The sequence below is a fragment of the Diabrotica virgifera genome, chromosome 6 (assembly GCF_917563875.1).
Source record: "Diabrotica virgifera virgifera chromosome 6, PGI_DIABVI_V3a".
Classification (NCBI taxonomy): Eukaryota; Metazoa; Arthropoda; class Insecta; order Coleoptera; family Chrysomelidae; genus Diabrotica; species Diabrotica virgifera.
The window spans coordinates 245,974,077-245,995,281 of NC_065448.1; the positions used below are offsets into that span (position 1 = coordinate 245,974,077).

A 21,205-nucleotide genomic window follows, 5' to 3' on the forward strand; every position below is an offset into this window, starting at 1 on the left:
TTGGGTGATCCTCAGCAAAAAATGGTGTTACAAGTTTTTTCGTGGGAAGCATAATTTTCGAGATAAATGCGGTTGAACTTTCAAAAAATCTAAAAAGTGCAATTTTTGAACCCGAATAACTTTTGATTAAAAAATAAAATAGGAATTCTGCTTAATGCATTTGAAAATTCAAGTCAAATTCTATCGATTTTGATTATTTGCATTGCTAAAAATTAAGTTTTTATTGGTTAAACAAAGCCATAAACACATAGCGTTTCCCTTGCCCATATGCATGCGTTTTAATGTACGTAATCTACGTAGAAATTGTCTGTATGCGCGCCTACTCGTTGAATTTCAAATGAGAAATGCATTGAAAACATAATTCAAGCACTATGTGTATACAGCGTTGTTTAACAATAAAATAATTAATTTTTAGCAAAGAAAGTAATCAAAACCGATAGAAATTGACTTGAACTTTCAAATGCGGTAAGCAGAATTGCTATTTTATTTTTCAATCAAAAGTGCAATTTTTCGATTTTTTGAAAGTTCAATCGCGTTTATCTCGAAAACTATGCATCCTACGAAAAAACTTATAAAAACATTTTTTGCTTAGAATGACCCAACAAATACAAAAAAATATTTTGTTTGCGAAAAATCGCTGTTATGTGATTCCTCAAGTTCTTTGTTTATAACAATCTTATCGACATCCGGATCAACTGTTACCCAAAAAATTCGTGTTCTACGGGTCAAAATACATAAAAAAAAACTTGGATAAGTCCATCTGAATTAAGTAGACCGTTTTACCTCCACTGCTGACAGGACTATAATGAATAGGTATATGGGTAGAACACATAGAAGAACTAAATATGGAAATTAACGAGGAAAAAATTAAATAATGATAATCAGCGGCAAAAAAGATAAGAAGTATAATGAAATAAATATAAAATGTAAAAACTCAGAAAATTGGACAGAGTAACTTACGAATACCTATGAAGTATAAATACTAACGTTGGGAAAATAGACAAAGAAATCAAAGAAGTTCTTATATGCGTTAGTCCCAATATTGGGGAAAAGATAATTTACACAAGAGACCAGGATAAAAATATATAACACAACATGGTACCGACTGTGCTGTATGAAAGGGTTAACTAGCCAATTCTGGAAAAACATATTATGAGCAGGATAAATGCAAATGAAATGAGACACCTAAGAAATATAGTTGGAAAGACTAATGGAATAAATTAAACAACGAGACTAATAAGATAATGGCCAACCAAGAACCAATAAGGAATAAAATAGCAAAGAGATAAATGAACTGGTATGGGCATCTGATAAGGATGCAACGCAGTAGAATTACAAGAAAAGTCCACGAAGCAAAGAATACCGTAAAAAGAAAAAGAGGCAGACCAAGAAAAAATGGATACAGTAAATAAATTAAAAGAAATTGAGAATAATGGCAGGAACTGGAAAATAATGGAAGAGATAAGTGAATGGAAATTAAAATAGCCAGCCCAAAAACCGGTACCCTGATGGAGTAAAATGAAGAGAGAAAGAAGGAAAGAAAGACAGACTTTAGGACTTTAGTACAGACAGAAAGTTTGTAATTACTTGTATACTTCTGTAATGATTTCTCCAGTTGATTTTTTCCCAGTGATATTCTTCCAAAAATTTCCAACCAATGGTAAAGGACTTGGGCCCGGTATTCCTCTTTTAGACCAATGCGAGTACCTCCTGTTTATCCAATATACAAAAAGAGAGCACGCTACTACACATAATACCAACAACATGTTTATAGGACCACTAAGTATGCGGTAACTGCATATTGGTGTAGTTTGGTGTTTTGATAAGCTACATGTTTTACGACACCAATAAATTCGCCTTAGTAGTTAGATAATAATAAACAAATTGATTTATAGCCATTTATCAAAATATAGTATTATGCTCTGTATTTTCTCTCTGTTATGAGATTGATCATCTTATTAATTCCATTAATTAATTAATTATTTCAATTGCTATTTATGAAAACAAAACCAAAATTTAATAAAACTCTCCAATATAAAATATTCTCAGGGCTAATTGATTTTAATGTATCTCCTTTAGTTTGTGGCTTCTAGTATGTCTCGTTGCTTACTTTATCCATGACAAAACAGGTAAAATAAATACCTACATATATTCAAAATCATACAGTGCGGTGGAATAAGTATTGCCCCCCTCTGTTAACTTGTTTATTTTAAGAATATAAGCAAAACGCTCGGACAGGTCGATTTTTAAACTAGCCATAGTATATTATAGCATCAATGTTTCGAACTTTACGCGATCCCTCTTCAGGTGACAGCCATAACTTTGATTTTTTTTAAATAGTAAAGTATACAGGGTGTTTCATTAATAATTGTCCATATAGTAACTGGAGAAACTTTAGCACAAAATACGAAGATTTAACCTAAAACACTTAAATAAATTGTGGTTCCTTACTGAGTTACAGGGTGTTTTATCTAAAAATTTAAAAATTATTTTTGCTCAGCATTTTAAAACTTTTCGACGTATCCTTTTCATACTTTGCACAAAGTGCGACTACTAGACACCCTACTAAATTACGATAAACAAACGTTTTTAGCTTCTACCAGAGGCGTACGACAGGGGATTGTGAATGGTTGACCCTTCTCAAATTCTACGCCACTGGAGAAATTACTATTTTAGTGCCATTTTTAGATTCTCCAATACTCTCTACATAAATAATATACTCTTCTTTGGTAATGATAAAGTCATTAGTTTTCGAGATATTTGAAGTTAAATATGAAACGGCACAGTTATTTTGATCAATTTATGATATGATTCATATGATTAAAATTTAAAAATTATTTGTACCCAGTACTTTAAAACTATTTGGCGTATATTTATCATACTTGGCAGAAAGTGTAGGTACTGTACACCCTACTAAATTAAGATAAATAAACTTTTCTAGCTACTACCAGAGGCGTACGACAGGGGATCCTTCTGGTTGACCCTTCCCAAATTCTACGCCACTGACGAAATTGCTATTTTAGTGTACATTTTTGATTTTGCAATACTTTTTGTGTAAATAATATACTTTTCATTCGTACCGATAAAATTATTAGTTTTCGAGATATTTGAAATTAAAAATGAAGCGACACAATACATTAATCAAAATAACCGTTTAGTTTAATTTTTAACTTCAAATATCTCGAAAACTAATGACTTTTGTCATTACGAATGAAGAGTATATTATTTTCATAGAAAATATTGGAGAATTCAAAAATTGAACTAAAATAGTAATTTTGCCAGTGGCGTAGAATTTGGAAAGGGTCAACCATTCACTTTCCCCCGTCGCACGCCTCTGGTAATAGCCAGATACGTTTGTTTAACATAATTTAGTAGTGTGTACAGTACCTATACTTCTTGTCAAGTATGAAAAGGATACGTCGAACAGTTTTAAAATGCTGAGCAAAAATACTTTTTAAATTTTTAGATAAAACACCCTGTAACTCAGTAAGGAAACACATTTTATTTAGGTGTTTTAGGTTAAATCTTCGTATTTTGTGCTAAGGTTTCTCCAGTTACTATATGGACAATTATTAATGAAACACCCTGTATAATGTGACACCTCATTTAAAAGCTCTTAAAATACTGATTTTAAAAATGTATAATACTTTAATCCTGTTTGAGAGCGTAGGCCCAAAATTTCGGTCGAACACTTTTTAAACGCATTTATTTTTTTCGAATTCTGAGAAAACTAATAATAAGTATTTTTGAAAAATTTAAACGCAGAATGAAAGATTAGATTATTACGGAGGGCTGACAGTCCCTTAGAATAAACAAAAAGTTTCTTTTTAATGATATATTTAAAATTAAAATCACACTAAATGTTCTCTTTTTTTCACCACTGTGACTTATTAAAATAAATATTATAGGAGTTCTCAGGGACTTTGTACCATCGAGAATACTGTAATATTTCATTCCGCGTTTAAATTTTTCAAAAATATTTATTAGTTTTTTCAGGATTTCAAAAAAATTATTGCATTTAGAAAGAATTCGACCGAAATTTTGCGCCTACGCTCTCAAACAGGATTAAAGTATTATACATTTTTGAAAGCAGTATTTTAATAGCCTTTAAATGAGGTGTCACATGATATACTTTATGATTTAAAAAAATCAAAATTGTGACTGTCACCTGAAGAGGAATCGCGTAAAGTTCGAAACGTTGATGCTATAATATACTATGGTTAGTTTAAAAATCGACCTGTCCGAGCGTTTTGCTTATATTCTTAAAATAAACAAGTTAACAGGGGGGGGGCAACACTTATTCCACCGCACTGTATAAGTTTTATAACTATTATTCATTTATATACTATACCATAAATATAACATTCAAAATATAGGCTAAACTTTAATCTGTTGTATAAATTTATTATCTAATAAAAAAAATTATTTTCACTTTTTAAATAGATTACTTATTATATCTTCTATGAATTTATGAATGAATAAATTATGCTGTAAAACTGTTAAGTTGACAAAAAACAAATATGGTATGTAATATAAAACAACTCTTTATTTTCACAAATAATCTGACTAACCTTTTCTATCTTCTTTACCTTTTCTCATTGACTGTGTTGTCCTCGGTTCTCCCGCAACATGCTCCTGGGATGCTGCGGCTGCCCTTCTCCTTCAAACTCTTTCACAAATAAAAAACAGCACTCGCTCGAATTCTCTCCTCAATTAAATCTCTAACTTGATACAAACAATATCATTCTTTATTATTCCAAGATTTCTTCTCTGAGCTCGATATCTCGTGCAAGTTGATATAAACCGGCTACTCGTTCCAGACAGAAACTGGAATCTATTCGGACACAACTAGTTTGTACTTCTCGACTTGATCACGATTTCGTCTCAACACGAATCTGCTTCCACGGCCACCAAATTAACCACTTTACACAAAAATACTACTTTCAAACTGGACTGGTTGCTTCCGTTCTTAATTACACAGTGAATTCTTTTTCCCTCATCAATCCGAAAATCAACCACTCTATTCTCCCTCCATCGATCTCCTCGCCAATCACAAGCATTCTCCATACATCATATCCCTACTTTTTTTTCTTAACCCTCCGTTAGGCGCGTGGTCTACAATCGTAGACCACTCTCCTTTAAGTGGTCGCCAATTACATAAAACTGCACATACGCCCCCATCCCGCTTAGTAGCTGTCACTAATACTTCCAACTTACTCTTCAGTTTGCTAAACGCCGCCGATCTGTTTGCATTATTTTTTTACCATTATTCAAAGAGCACTGGTCTACAACCGTAGACCACGCGACTAAGCGCGTTCCAGTTTTTAGTTGTATATATAAAGCTAATATGTAGCCTGCTGTGTATATAAAGCTTATAACATAAATGAAAATGTTTCAAGAAGCGACTTCATTGAAAACTTAGCATGGGAACTAATCAAACAGCAAATTGAATATGGATCAACTATGCCTTCCCTGCTACAAGAACTTAGACGACGAGCTCGCGAACTGCTCGGAGTTCAAGAAGTCGTACCCCCTTCCCCTAATATTCCAACAAATTACTTGGGACGATATTGTATTTGTGCATGTGAATTTGCAATATGTCAACAAGCAGGGCATGCCAAAGATGTGACACATTTGCATTCAAGGATAATTTTGGGGATATTTGCACTGAAGGTTTGACGGACTAAAATTGTGCCACATTGACCCTTTAATAGTTTTGTTCTTTTTTTACTTTTTAGTTCTATTCTTTATTATTTATCCCTATTGGTCATTCAATAAGTTCAAATATAAAAAATATTTGTGTTTTTTACTAAATAATGCTTATTTTTGTGACCATTTTCATTTACTTGCGAAACTAGACCCAAAAAATCATGACCTCGTTTTTAATTTTGCCACTGTCAAAATGAGAAAAGCCAAGGAACAAAACATATCTAATATCAAAGTGCGAACATAAATAAACATGTTATTAACCCCTAATTTGTTAATTTTGTAAAAATCCGGTATTGTACGACAAAAAACTATTGGTCTACAATCGTAGACCACGCGCCTAAGCTTGTCAGCAATAACGACGCGCCTAACGTAGGGTTAAGAACAAATAGTATTGTATACAAATTTTATGTCGTGTCAATACCCAGGAGATATTAAAATGAAATTTTACTTACATTCTAGAAAAACCCTCTATTCTAAAATAAACAAAATTGTTTACCATCATTTGTTTCTAGGAAACCATTTAGAAACATGGTCTATTGTTCACTCCAACGCGGCACATTAACTTCCCAAAAGGACCGTATTTGGACCGTTCATTGTCTTGAAATGTTTAAATCCGTTCGTAGAAACTTTAGTACCAAACTTTTAGTCTTCCACGAAACACTGCTTACGGCTAAATTATTTTATTTACAAATTTTGGCTATATACAAGGCGATGTAAATTTAGGATCTCGTGGTCTTTGACATAAAATTAATTCTCCAAATTCTCCCCATAAAAATTATTTAACAATAGATATCCTTGCTTTTGAATTTTGTAATATGTATTGGGAAAAAATATTTTTTAAATTTCACTATAACGTGTTCTTAAACTAGGAAGAGTAATTCAAATTTACCGCGCCTTAATGCTTGTTTGTAATTGGTCCAACCTCAGGAACGCTTACTCCACTAAATTATGAAATATTGACACCATTGGCATTTAAGTTTAATTAAGTTATATTGCCGATTTTTTGTGTTTTCTGCATTATTCCTTTTATCTTTAGATTTTTAGTTTGCTTTAATATAAAAAAACAGTTGTTTTTAGAGTCGCTAAAGAGTTGTACAAGTCTTTAGTGACGTATTAGTAGGTATAATAGGTGTAATATTTATGGATTACCGTCGAACGCCGACATGATCAACCAAAAAAGAAGATGTATTTGGTGATTTTTCTAGTGAATTTCTTGGGTGTGAATCTGTCTTTTCTGTTTACTGCTCCTGGTTTTAGAACAGGGTATATAATAATAATAATAATAATAAACACTTTTTATTCATTTGGTATGTAAAACAAATAAGCATATAGTTACAGCACATTGAAGAATATAGAACAAAAGCAAAAAAGTTAAACCCTATTGGGATAACATCTGGCGAAGTCTAGCTAAAGCTACTCTTACTTAACCAAATGTTAATCCCCGACGCTTCTAATTAATCTAAAAATAAACCTAAACTAACTAATTAAAAATGAACCTAACTTACAAAAAAAGGTGGGGAAAAAAACTAAATATTAACCAAGTACTCAAAAAAAATATTTTTTTTCAAACTCATCATTGGGAAAAAATTCTTTCAAAACAGCCCAACCAAAAATATGTCCATGAAGCTCAATGCACAACATAATTGTTAAGCAATGTTATTGTTTATCAAAAAGATATAAACGAAATTTATACTTGAACTGATTAATTGAATATAGTTTAATATTATGAGGAATTGAATTATACAGCTTTACTGCGTTGTAGGTAAAACTCCTTTGGAACCAGGCTGATCTGTGTTGTGGCATTGTGAAAGTGTCTTTCAATCTCACGTCTCGCATATGGATTTCCTTTCTTCGGACGAGCTTTTGTTTAAGGATAGTGGAGGTGTTTGGAATCAGAAGTAACTTGTGAATAAAGTTACTCAGATGATATGTGCTTCTATTTTTCATATTAAGCCAACCGCATTCTTTTATTTTATGTGAAATGTGGTCATATTTTCTAATCCCGTAAATCAGTCTACAACAGGAGTTTTGCATTTTCTGTATCCTATTCTTCTCCGCCTCCAGTAGACAGGGCATAAAAATAAAATCACCATAAGAGTAATGAGATAGGACAAGGCTCTCACAAAGAAGCTTTTTTAAGTCTTTACTTAAAATGTGACGATTCATAAAAATGAGTTTCAATGATGAAAAAGCTTTTTTGTTAATGTTTTTGACATGTTCCTGAAATCTTAGATTTTCGTCAAATATAATTCCAAGGTTTCTAGCTGAGGCTGTGAATGGTAAACTAACATGATCGATTTTTATGCTTGAATTGTTTTTTACAAGTTGACGTTGGACTTCATTTGCGATACATAATAGTTTTGATTTGGTGGAATTAAGTTTTAAGTTGTGTTCGTCAGAGAGTTCTTTTATTATTTCAAGATCAGAATTAATTTTATCCAAAGCATTAAATAAATCTTCTTTATCGAAACTAAGGTACAATTGAGTGTCGTCAGCGTAAGCAACTATGCTGCAGTATTGTAAAGAGTTAATAATATCAGTAGTGTAAATTAAAAACAATAATGGAGAAAGAATTGACCCTTGGGGTACACCTGAAAGAATATTTATTGGGGTAGATTGTTTGTTATCTACAGATATTTTTTGTGTTCTATTTAATAAAAAAGATTGTATTAGGTTTACAGACTCTGCCTCAAACCCATAGTATCGCAATTTTGAACATAACAACTCATGGTCTACGGTATCGAACGCTTTGGAGAAATCTAAAAGAACGAGCAGACTTATTTGACCTTTATCAGATGCTCTTAGGATCTCATCCATAACCGTTACCAAAGCAGTAGCTGTGCTATAGTTTTTCCGGAATCCACATTGTTTATCAGACAGTATTTTATTGTTTGTAAAGTAAAGATATATTTGATCATATAGAATCCTTTCCAATACCTTGGAAAGGGCTGGAAGTATACTTATAATTCGTAAATCAGAGAAAGTCTGAGGATTGTTGTTTTCGGCTAATGGTTTACCAATAGCCATTTTCCATAAATAGGGAAAATATGTTTTTTCTATACAACAGTTTACTATATGGAGAATATAAATATCTATGAAGGGGCTACAAAGTTGAAGCATTTTCGCTGATATGTTATCTACTCCGCAAGAGTTTGTTTTAATGGAATGCAATGCCAAGTTGATGCTATTCAGTGAGGTGAGCGAAAAAGCGAAATTTAGATTATTATTAAATTTGTTACTATTGTAAAATTGTACTTTATTTTTACCCTTATTAGAAACATTGGACAAATATTGTTCAAAATACTTATTAATAGCTTCGGGGTCAGCTAATTTAGGAGGGAGATCGTAGTTTTTATTAGTTCGAACATTTAAATTTTTTATTGCATTCCAAGTTTTATTTGAATTTTTTTCATAACATATATTTTGTAAGTAGTTCGTTTTGGCAGTTCTAGTTAAGTTTACAACTCTATTTCTTAGTAGTTTATAATTATCTCTATCTTCCTGATCCTTACTTTTTTTAAATTTTTGCAACGCCTTTGATCTCTGCTTCTGCAAAAGTCTAATATCATCCGTCAACCAAGGTGCTTTATTTTTTGTTACTCGACATCTTTTATAAGGGGCACGAACACCAAAAAGTTCAATTAATAGTGTGTTAAAGTATTCGATCTTTTTGTCAATATTTGATATTCTAAAAATGTTATATATTGCTATATTTACAGAACACTGCTAGAAATTGCTTTATATTGATAAAAAAAGTTACGTGACAAATTAATATTAGTTTTTGGCTTAAATGAAATGTTCAAATTGCCTCTCACCTGCCTCTTAGCAATAATTAAACTGAGGACGGCAATCTTCTAAAACGTTATGGATCATTTTCTGGAGTTATATTACGAATTACTAACCTGATTGTATTTTTAAAGCTTGTAAATTTTATGGTCGATCCATGTAAACTTTTGAGTTTATGTAAGTAAACCCGTGGAAAAAAATCAAGTGGTATAAGATCTGGAGACCTTGGGGAGGATCCGATATCTGAAGTTTTGCGATTTACTGTTCCATATAAACAGAAGATTGCTTAATCAGAAGAAAGGATTTTGCGGATGAAGCGTGGATTTTGATAACATATATCTTGCATTATGTCGCAAAACTGCATTCGGCAATCTGGATCATCCTCATTGATGTCCTGGGCATTATAAATTTTGTATACACGTAAAAGAGAGCTTTTAAAACTGTTTGTATTAGCTGCAATTTTCCTTAAATTCATTTCAGGATTCTTTGGTACACAACCAATGTTTGCAACATATTTCACGAGTCCATATTTATTCTCTAAATTCTTTGCAATTTTACTAAGAGTTGACTGTGTGATAGGCCCATTAGCATTTTTTATATTAAATAAATTACATACCTTTTCTTCTGTTCTAGTTTTATCTTCATGCATATTCAACTAAAACAATGCTTCGATTACTTGTGTTTTCGTTAATGAGGTCAAAATCTATTTATTTTATGCAATAAACTAGTCCTTATAAAAAAATACAAAAGAACTTACTTAATTCTGATCCAAACTAACTAACTAGACTTTTGAATCAATAACGAAGATTAAAAAATATTAGTCATATATGTAATACATTATCTTATGTATCAACTATACTTACTGTATGAATAAAATAAAAAAAATAAACGAGTGACAAGAAATTTTGTCTCCGTAATATGAGCTTGTAGACCATGGCGCACCTGTAGAAATATTAGTACATTTTTACGTTGAGAGGTGACTCAAATGTTTTTGCAGAAATTGCTTGAAAATAACTTAAATAATAATACTTGAGTTATCCTCCCTCTCAAAAAGTTCCGGAACATTATTTAAATAATCAAAATGTCAAAAAATAAAGGAAAAATTCGATTTTTTTCTTCGTTTTTTGATTATAACTTTAAAAGTATTAGTTTCCGAGAAAAGTTGTACTAATATGAAAGTTGCGTAATTAAATTTCCTACAATATAGAATTGGTTAAATATTTAAAAATAGTCACCCTTGTTGCAAAATAGCAATAATTGCGAAAAAACCATACAAAAGCAAGTATTAGCATTTTTCGTTTTTCAACCATTTATACTATACTTAGGACCTTCATATTTCACCCAGAAAAAAATTACGATACAGTAAAATAATACTGTAAATTTCATTAGGATGGGTTCAATAGATTTTGCAAAATAAATTTTGCAATCCATCTTTCGCAAAAAAAATTCATTTTTTCAAAATGTTACAGGACTGAAAATAAAGCAGATAGCAAGTTGAATTTTTTTTGCAAATAGAAGTGTATTGTATCTTTTATCTTCAATTTGCAAAACTAAAATCGATTTACTGTGTCGGCGTCAGGAATTTTTTAAAATAAACATTAATTATTGGTGCTACACGCAGGACAGCGGATAGTTTGCTCTGATTGGGCATTCCAATGACATTTGATAATGATTATATTACATTTCGATATAAATAAATAAATTTGTTTATTGCAAAATGAAAACACATAATCTATCTTTTGAAATAACACTTTTTTTAGCAAAAACTTTCTTTGTTCATATATTCTAACTTAGAGAATAAAAGTTTATTATTTTTAAACATACGTATATGCAATTGTTTAAACAATATTTCACAAACAATAAGAAAATTAGTTTGATTTTTGTGGAATTAAAATACTAAAATACAACAAAATATAGAATAAGAAAATAATATATTAGATAAAGATTGGAAAAAATTTTGGTGGAAATCAACTTGTGTGGATCGAACAACGCTGTCCTGCGCGTAGCACCAAAAATTAATGTTAATTTAAAAAATTTCCTGACGCCGTGGTAATTAATCGATTTTAATTTTGTAAATTGCAAATGAAAGGTACAGTACACTTCTATAAGCAAAAAAAAAATTCAACTTGCTATCTGCTTTATTTTGAGTACTGCAACATTTAAAAAAAATGAATTTTTTTTGCGAAATCTGGATTGCAGAATTTATTTTGCAAAATCTATTAAACCGATCTTAATGATATTTACAGTATTGTTTTAATATATCATAAAGTTTTTTTGGGTAAAATATGAAGGTCCTAAGTGTAGCAAAAATGGTTGAAAAACGTAAAATGCGAATACTTGTTTTTGTATGGTTTTCTTCGCAATTATTGATCTTTTGCAACAAGGGTGACTATTTTTAAATGTTTAACCAATTCTATATTGTAGGTAATTTAATTACGCAACTTTTATATTAGTACAATTTTTCTCAGAAATGAACAGTTTTAAAGTTATAATCAAAAAAACTAATAAAAAAATCGAATTTTTCCTTCATATTTTGACCTTTTGATTATTTAAACAATGTTCCGTGCCATTTTGAGTGGGAGGATAACTCAAATATTATTATTTGAGATATTTTCAAGCAATTTCTGCAAAAAAATTTGAGTCACCTCTCAACGTCCATCTCACAACAGATGCGCCCTGGACTATTGTAGTTCTGAGAGATTTTTCTTAAAAAAATATATATGTTTTGTTTTATTTTTATTAAAAAGTAAATCTGAAGTAAATGTTTAATTTTTATGAGGCTCAAATACACAACCTACCTCATTTTATTCTTCCACACCAGAAGAATTAACCGCTGTCCGCTGAGGAACAATGACTAGCCGTAATTGTTTTAATTTAGAGGTCATATTAATAAAAGTACATACAAAAGGTTAAAACTATATTATAAATCCCACTTACTGTTTATGGATCACCTAAATTACTAACGTTAGCAGAATATTTTTAAACTATGATTGTTGCAGGAGAAATTATCTATTTTTAAAATGGAGAAAAATCAAAATTCATTTGGAAAAAGTTCATCATCAATATTAAAAGGTCTTTAACATGTTTAAGCAACCAAAAAAATACAGGGTGAGGCAGATAACTGGCCTATTAGAAATATCTCGAGAAATAAAGGCAACAGAATCATGAAATTTGGAATACGGGGGTTTTGAAGGATGATCTATTAAATGAAAATATTTTCATCTCTTTGCAATTTCCGGTTATACCGGAAGTTGCTTATAACTTCGTTTTTTTAAATGGGACACCCTGTATATTTTTACATTTTTTGGTTCTCTTCGATGTCTTCTTTCTTAAAATATGAGGTTTTGTAATGTTATACAGGGTATTTTAAACGATAATTACGTTTTACTTTTATTTACGTTTTTATTTACGTATTTATTTACGTTTTTTTTTTATTAATTTCGTAGCAATATTCACACCCTGTAGCATTGTAGTAGTTTGACAACTAAAACTCTACTTACCTTCAAATGATTTTTAATATAGTCTACTATTGTTAACAATCATTAGCATAGCTATATTTTCAATTTTAGGATACAGGGTTGGTCGAAACTCGGGATGAGTATTTTCTGAGTTTTCTTAAATGGAACACCCTGTATTTTAGTATTGTAATGAAATGACATTTTGTGGTACTTTTTTATTTCTTAAGCATTCCCTATACCTAACTGCTTTAATTTGTGCTTAATTGTTAATCGCACCAACAATCTTAACTACGTAGGTATTTTGATAGCTAAACCATTATTGGTAATTTTAAGAATCAGTCTGGATTAATATGTATTTATTTCTGAAAAATTATTAATAATTGAATATTTTCACGGCCAACCTAATAAAATTTTACGTATTTTTTGTTGCAATTAATGTTTAGCTTGTATCACCAATAACTCACAAATTAAGGCAGTTAGGTATAGGGAATACTTATAAAATAAAAAAGTACTATGAAAAATCATTTCACTACAATACTAAAATACAGGATGTTCTATCTAAGAAAACTCAAAAAATATTCATTCCGAGTTTCGACCAACCCTGTATACTAAAATTTCAAAATCAGCTATACTAATGATGCTTAACAATAATAGACTATGTTAAAAATCACTTAAACATAAGCAGAGTTTTTAGTGTCAAAATATTACAATTCTACAGGGTGTGAATATTGCTACGAAATTAATAAAAAAACGTAAATATCTTTTAAAATACCCTGTATAATATTACAAAATCTCATATTTTAAGAAAGAAGATATTGAGGAGAATCCAAAAATGTAAAAATATACAGGGTCTCCCATTTAAAAAAACGAAGTTATAAGCAACTTCCCGTCTAACCTAAAGTTGCAAAGAGATGAAAATATTTTCATTTATTAGATCATCCTTCAAAACCCCTTTCTTCCAATTTTCATGATTCTGTTGCCTTTAGTTCTCGAGATATTTCTAATAGTCCAGTTATCTGCCTCACCCTATATACACACCGGCACAAAATTCCGTCACCCAAAATATTTGATTAAGTTTGACAATTTATAACTTTATTATTTGTACTCCGATTTTCAAGATTCTTGCACCAGTTTGTAGGTACATGAATATATTGGTATCATTTGGTATTATTCCGGTAATAAAAAATTTTGCTTCCATGGCATTATACAGGGGTGAATGGAAGCGTTGTATTTTCTCCTAATTTAAAAAAATTATTGTTAATGAAACATTGTGTTTTCCCGTTTCGATATTAGTAAATAGAACTTTGTTTTTTCTTTTACAGATAACCGCAAAGGGAACGAAGATTAAAATATTGTAAGTTAAAATTGTTATATATTATCAAAATCTTATATTTTCAGATTATACTAAAAAAATAACCTATATGTATATTAACAATTCACATTATATTATTTCCTTGTTAATTTCTTCAAAATCAATCCACATTCCATCAACGACATGACGAAATAAGTAATAAGTATCCAATTTGAAAGGCAGCTTCGTTTTTGAGTTTATTCTCATTTTGAAGTTATTAACAATGTATGCAATCCCAACTTTTATCTGAGTCTGGGCAAAACGTTGACCTAAAAGAAAAAATTTGCATTATTGAACAAGGAAAATGCACATGCCAAAATAATAAAATGATAAAACATAAATAATAAATTTGCAATTCAGAAACAATTGAGGGAAATGAGTTCAATATTCCTAATAGGAGGTTTTAGGGGTCATTTAAGGAGAATACAGAAGAGCAGGGAGATACTGGATTCCATCAAAATAAGAAAACTTCAATACTTGGTTGATATAACAGGTGGTGACAGATATGAACTCCTAAAATTATTATTGCAGGAAAAGATTCAAGGAAGGCGCAGCATAGGTAGGAGAAAAATGTCCTGGCTAAAAAATCTCAGAGAATGGTTTGGATGCAGCTCAACTGAATTCTTTCGGGCTGTAGTGTCAAAAGTGAGAATAGCAATGATGATTGCCAACCTTCGTCACGGAGATGGCACGTAAAGAAGAAGAAGAAGAGGTCACTGATCACAAACATCGTGACTTCGATAGATACTGAGGTACCTTGTGCCCAGAATGGTCCTTACCCTAATAGAGTTTTATGGAAATTCGATACAAAATCAGTGCAAACTAGTTTTTTGGAAGGTCTTTGTATCGCTGAACACGAATATCATATCGGCGATGGTCTCCGACGTATCTGGTACTGAGGAGGTACTCATGCTTGGACGATTATGAAAATTCGGTACAAAATCCTAAGCTCCATGTGCCTCGGAGACCATCGCCAACATTATTCGTATTAAGCGATACCAAAAATCCCTGAGTAATAATTTGCACAGATTTTTTTATCGAATTTTCACAAAACTTCAGGAGACGAAGCTTCTCTTGAACACCAGGTAACCCGGAGACCAATGCCAGTATAATATTTAAGTCCAAGAAAATATCTACAATATGTCAACTGACAAAAAAAAGCAAATAGACTGCTGGATACACTCTAGGAATGAAGAAAAAGGAAATGGAAATGGATTGGGCATACTCTAAGGAAAGACCAAAAATATATAGCCAGGCAGGCACTTGAATACCAACCAGACGGAAGAATAAGAGAAAAACCCGATGGCAGCTGGAAAAGGACTGTTACAAGAAATCATAAAAGAATTGGCCTGAGATGGAGAGAGGTCAAACAGAGAGCGAGAAATAGAAAGGAATGAAACATACTTATAGAGGACATTTCGAAAGAATCAAACATAACAGGATGGGCTGATCCAGCCAATCAGCCATCTTTCACTTTTGGCTAAGAAACGCAAGAGCGCTCAATACTCCGTAGGAGGGAAGACAATAGAGAGAGAGAGAGAGAGAGAGAGAGAGAGAGAGAGAGAGAGAGAGAGAGAGAGAGAGAGAGAGAGAGAGAGAAAGAGAAAAAGAAAAAGAAAAAGAGAAAGAGAGATATACAGAAGAAAAGAGAGGGGGAGAGAAAGAGAGATCCCAGGCAACCAAATAACGTTTACAAAACGTTGAAAAGACGTCATAACTATCACCAAACCACGTCAGTTTGTCACATTTTTTCGAAGTCGAAAGTCACGTAAATATGTATGTCTCACCATAACTGACGTCATTTTTATCACGTTTTAAATACGTGATATAAACAACGTAGTTTTTATGTCGTTTTTTTAGATTATTTTTCATTTTATGGTTTTAAAAATACACAATAATAATTCTTCGTATGGGCTTTGTTGGTATTGCAATTTTTCATTTAACTCTTTTAAATTTAGCTTATATTCTAAAAGTAAAACCAAATGGGAGACTATAAAATGCATATAATTACAATAGGTACCCTCAATGCAACATTACAGAATTTTCACTTTTTATATAGGTATACTTACTGTGTCCAAACTGAAACAACATATAAAGTAACAAATAATTTATTAACAAATTAATTTAATTAAACTCGAAAACACACAATTAGTTCATTAACAGAAAATAATCACCAAAACAAAACAAAACACATAACCTCAAACCGTTTTCAAAAAGAACTATTACATTAAACTAACTCACTTTAGAAAAACGAACAAAAATCTCTTAATTAACACGTTTCTTCAACTAGATATCTAAATAAAAAGTGTTATTTTATCACACACAGCACGCAAATAATAAATGAAAAATTTCTTATGACAATTTAAGCTTACAAACGTCAACAACATTATCAGAGTTGCCAGGTCAGTTTTTACTTTTTCAGTAGTTTTGCTTTCAAAAATCAGTTAAATCAGTAGATTCTTTTTAGGCCATGTAAATATAAAACACGAATAATATACGTGGCAACGCAGCATGCACGTGTAAATGTCTGAAAGTGAGCTCCGATATTTTGAATCAAATTACTAATTTAATGTTCACAAAAATTGTTACTAAGTCACATTAGACCGTCATTAGTGTCTAAAGTTTAGGTGGGTATAATTCAGTGTTGGAAAAAACATCATCTAGTATCTTCCTACGAACATCTTGAAAAATGGATAAAGGAACCCGTAGCCGAAGCATATCTTTGCCCGATGATAGAACGTTGGAAATGCTAATTGAAAAGGTATGCAGCAAAATTGTTAAAGATCTTATTAAAGGCTTATTAAAGTTGATGAGACATTGGTTTGCCTAAAAACTACTGTAGATAAAATTGACAGTAGGGTTGTTAGTAATGACAATAGGATTATAAAAAATGAAGCCTATTTGGATGGTATTATGCAGGTTAGACGGAGTAATACTCTCAGAATATATGGGTTACCAGAACAGGAACAGGATAATTTGCCTAGGGTGGTTAAAGAATTAATCCATTCAACAATGAAAGTCGAGAACTTAAGTGAAAATGATATCAATAATGTGTATCGACTGGGTAAGAGAGAGGTTGATAATAATAAACCAAGAATTGTTTTACTCGAAATGGTGTCCTATCTAAAGAAGAAAGAAATTTTGATTTCAAAAAAGTTTGTAAACGGTACCCACATATTTATTAGTGAAAACCTTACGAAGCCGCAATATCAGCTACTGAATGCAGCAAAACAAAAATACGGTAAACAAAATGCATGGTCCAGGGATGGCAAAATCTTTATTAAGGACGGAGGTATCAAAAATATTACGTCGCACAAAGATCTTTAAATCAGCTACTTAATGGTAAACGTGGCAACGTGACAAGATGGAGGTTTGGTCATTATCTGCGTAGTATCTAGTACAAACTATTTGGTACCTTCATTTATCTTTCCACTTTTTTTGGTTGACATGTTTTTTTATTTTAATATAATTTAAATACTAATATTTAGTTGTTTAATGTATTTAGGAACTCCTCATTTTGTTAATGATTGATCAGTACTTATAATTATTGCTTTCTTTATTTTTAATTATAGTATTATATATGGTAACAACTTGTTTTGTATTTAATTAGGTTTTTTGTTTAAGGTTTGCGTCCAAGGATATTAAATTAAGTAATTATTTTATATAAGTTGTATAATTAATTATGGAGCTCCAGAGTTTTTTTAATGAAAATTAGCGCTTATTATCAAAATTCGAGAGGTTTAAGGACGAAAACGACAGATTTTTACCAAAGTTTGTTGATAGAAACCTTTGATATTATTGCTTTGACGGAAACCTGGTTAAGTAATGACATTAATGATTCTGAATTGTTTGACGAAAGGTATGTGGTTTATAGAAACGATAGGGACCTTGTAAGGACGCGTAAGGCAAGAGGCGGAGGTGTTCTGATTGCAGTTCATAAAAAATATAAATCTAAACAAATCTTAGTAAATACTGAATTAGAGGTACTATTCGTTGAATTGGATGTATTTGAAAGTAAATTAATTCTTAGTAACGTATATTTGCCCCCCCCCCCAGTCGAGCAATAACGATTATATAGCTTTTGTTGATCTTTTTTCGTACATAGATAATACAATGAACAAATCTATTTTAGTTTTTGGAGACTTTAATTTACCTTGTGTAACCGGTGTTGACTATAAATTTGAAAACAACACTTCTCTCAAATATTTGTCAATTCATGAATTAATTAGTATGTATAACTTTCAGTCTTTCAATAACATTGTGAATGAGGATGTGCGAACCTTAGATCTAATTTTGAGTAATATTGATATTTTAGTTGGTAAAAATAACTATCCATTTACAAATGAGGATAAGAAACATCCAGTTTTGAGTATAGAATTTAACATGATAAAGACAGGAACAATCAATCATCATGAGATGAATAATCTAACTAACCAATTTAATTTTAAAAAAGCCAATTTTCCTATGTTGTGTGATTTATTGAGGAACTGTAGCTGGGATAATTTAGGATGTATACAAGATATTGACATTGCAGTTGACTATTTTTATCATAAAATTTATGAAATATTTGAGGTGTGTGTACCTAGATTTCGAACTAAGAGTAGAATAAACAAATTTCCTGTGTGGTTTACTCCAGACATTATTCGTTTGCAAAGGGAGAAAGAGTATCATAGGGGTATGCAAAATGTAGCGGTTTATCATGTAACTGAATATAAAAGACTGCGAGCACTTTTAAAAAATAGGATCAGGGAAGCGCATGAGTCATACATACATAATGCCGAAAACAGTATCAATACTAGCCCTAACTTATTTTGGAATTTGGTAAATAGAAACAAGAAAGCGAGTATTGACACTGAATATATAATTAATGGAAACAATGAAATAATTTCTGACAGTAAAACAATTTCCCAAGAGTTTGCTGATTATTTTAAGTCTATATATGACCATAAATCTTCTACATACGATTTAAATTTTATTAATTCTAGTCACAATAATTCTCCTTTGCTCAGTTTCACTAAAGTTACAGTGCGTGATATACATAACGCATTTTCAAAATTAAAACCAAAGTTTTCTTCGGGACCTGATGGTATTCCGGGGTATATATTTAAAGCATGTCGCGACTACCTTACATATCCTCTAATAATTATCTTCCAAAAAATAGTAGATAATAATTATTTTCCGAAATTGTTTAAAATGACTAAGGTAACTCCTATCCATAAAAAAGGTTCACGAAATGATTGCAAAAATTACAGACCTATTGCAATTTTGAATTATATAGCAAAAATTTTTGAACACATCTTATATGAAAAAATGTATGCACATGTACAGAAAATGATATGCCCACAACAATATGGATTTTGTAAAAATAAATCTATTGAAGCTAATTTATTATTATTTACTAATTATATTAATGATGTCATAGTCAACAAGAACCAGGTAGACGTGGTATACACTGATTTCGCCAAAGCCTTCGATAAGGTCAACCATGATATTCTATTAGAAAAATTATTATACTTTGGGCTAAGCAATTCATTGCTAGAACTTTTTGTAACGTACTTGACCGATAGATGGCAATTTGTATCATATAAAGGAGATAAATCGGAGGTTTTCCTGGTGGAATCAGGTATACCACAAGGTTCAAATTTAGGACCGCTATTATTTTTACTGTTTGTGAATGAATTACCTTCTTTAATTACATCTCGGTGCCTTTTATATGCGGATGATTTAAAAATATTTAGAGAAATTAAAAATTTGAATGATTATTTTCAATTACAGTACGATTTAAACGAGATTTATGATTGGTCAATACGTAATAAACTGTATTTTAATTTGAACAAATGTACGATCATGACATATAGTCGTCAGGCAAACCCTAGTTATTTTATGTACAATATGGGAAATAATAACTTACATAGGGTCAATGAAGTGACGGATCTTGGTATTACGTTTGTAAATAATTTAAGTTTCAACTTACATGTGCAAAATATTATGTCTCAGTCATACAAAATGATGGGACTTATTAAACGTGTAACATATAAATTTCAAAATATGGACTCAATTAAACGGCTCTTTAATTCATTTGTTAGAAGCAAATTAGAATTTGGGAGTATTGTCTGGAGTACCTTATTAAATAGTGGTCATATGCGGCAAATTGAATCAATTCAAAACAAGTTTATTAAATATTTATTTTACAAAAAGCATAAAATATCGCCAGAATATGATTCGTATCAACCATTAAGAAAAGAATTTAATATAAAAAAATTAGAGCAAAGAAGACTTCAACGTTGTTTAATTCTTCTCTATAAACTATGTAATCACCTAATAGACTCGCCTGATCTTTTGGGGCAAATACAATTTTATATCCCGGATCACAGAACCCGTCCAAGAAACATATTATTTTTTGTAAATACTTCTAGCCCACTTAATAAAATGTGCCAAATTTACAACGATTTAACAACAACCACTTGTCTGGAATTATTTGGAATAAACTTGCAATTATTTAAACGTCTATTGCATGAATAATATATAAAGAGAGGTTTTTTTTTATTATTATTTTTAACGTTTTTGCTGGTAAACATCTGTCGTTTTTTGTCTCTATTACCTCGAATTATTACATTATGTGCATGTTGTACTAAACTGTTGTCATTGTAGATACGGATACATGTAAGTAGGGAAACCTGTTTGTATCTGTTATTAATAAATAAATATAGTAAAACCTGTGTTATCGGTCACCTGTCAAAATCGGCCACCTGTAATAACGGACACTTTCAAAATTCTCCAAGCCAATTATATGAAGATTTCCTTATTTAAATAATCCAATAATACCAGATCATAATTATGACCTGGTATTTACGGCCATCTTTATAATACGGACGCGTCCAAATAATCTCGTATTTTTAAA

At 30.9% G+C, this 21,205-nt stretch overlaps 2 protein-coding genes across 2 annotated transcripts in view; both read right to left on the reverse strand.

Moving 5' to 3' along the window:
* LOC126886335 (cytochrome P450 6a2-like) overlaps positions 1-1,807 on the reverse strand; it is a 54,439-nt gene extending 52,632 nt beyond the window's left edge. Inside the window, exon 1 of the mRNA XM_050653206.1 lies at positions 1,588-1,807. Coding sequence (XP_050509163.1) covers positions 1,588-1,766 — 179 coding nt within the window. The 5' untranslated portion in view covers positions 1,767-1,807. The remainder of the gene's footprint in view (positions 1-1,587) is intronic.
* Positions 1,808-14,312: 12,505 nt separating this feature from the next.
* Positions 14,313-21,205, reverse strand: part of LOC126887485 (probable cytochrome P450 28d1) — a 40,795-nt gene continuing 33,902 nt past the window's right edge. Inside the window, exon 7 of the mRNA XM_050655053.1 lies at positions 14,313-14,573. Coding sequence (XP_050511010.1) covers positions 14,395-14,573 — 179 coding nt within the window. The 3' untranslated portion in view covers positions 14,313-14,394. The remainder of the gene's footprint in view (positions 14,574-21,205) is intronic.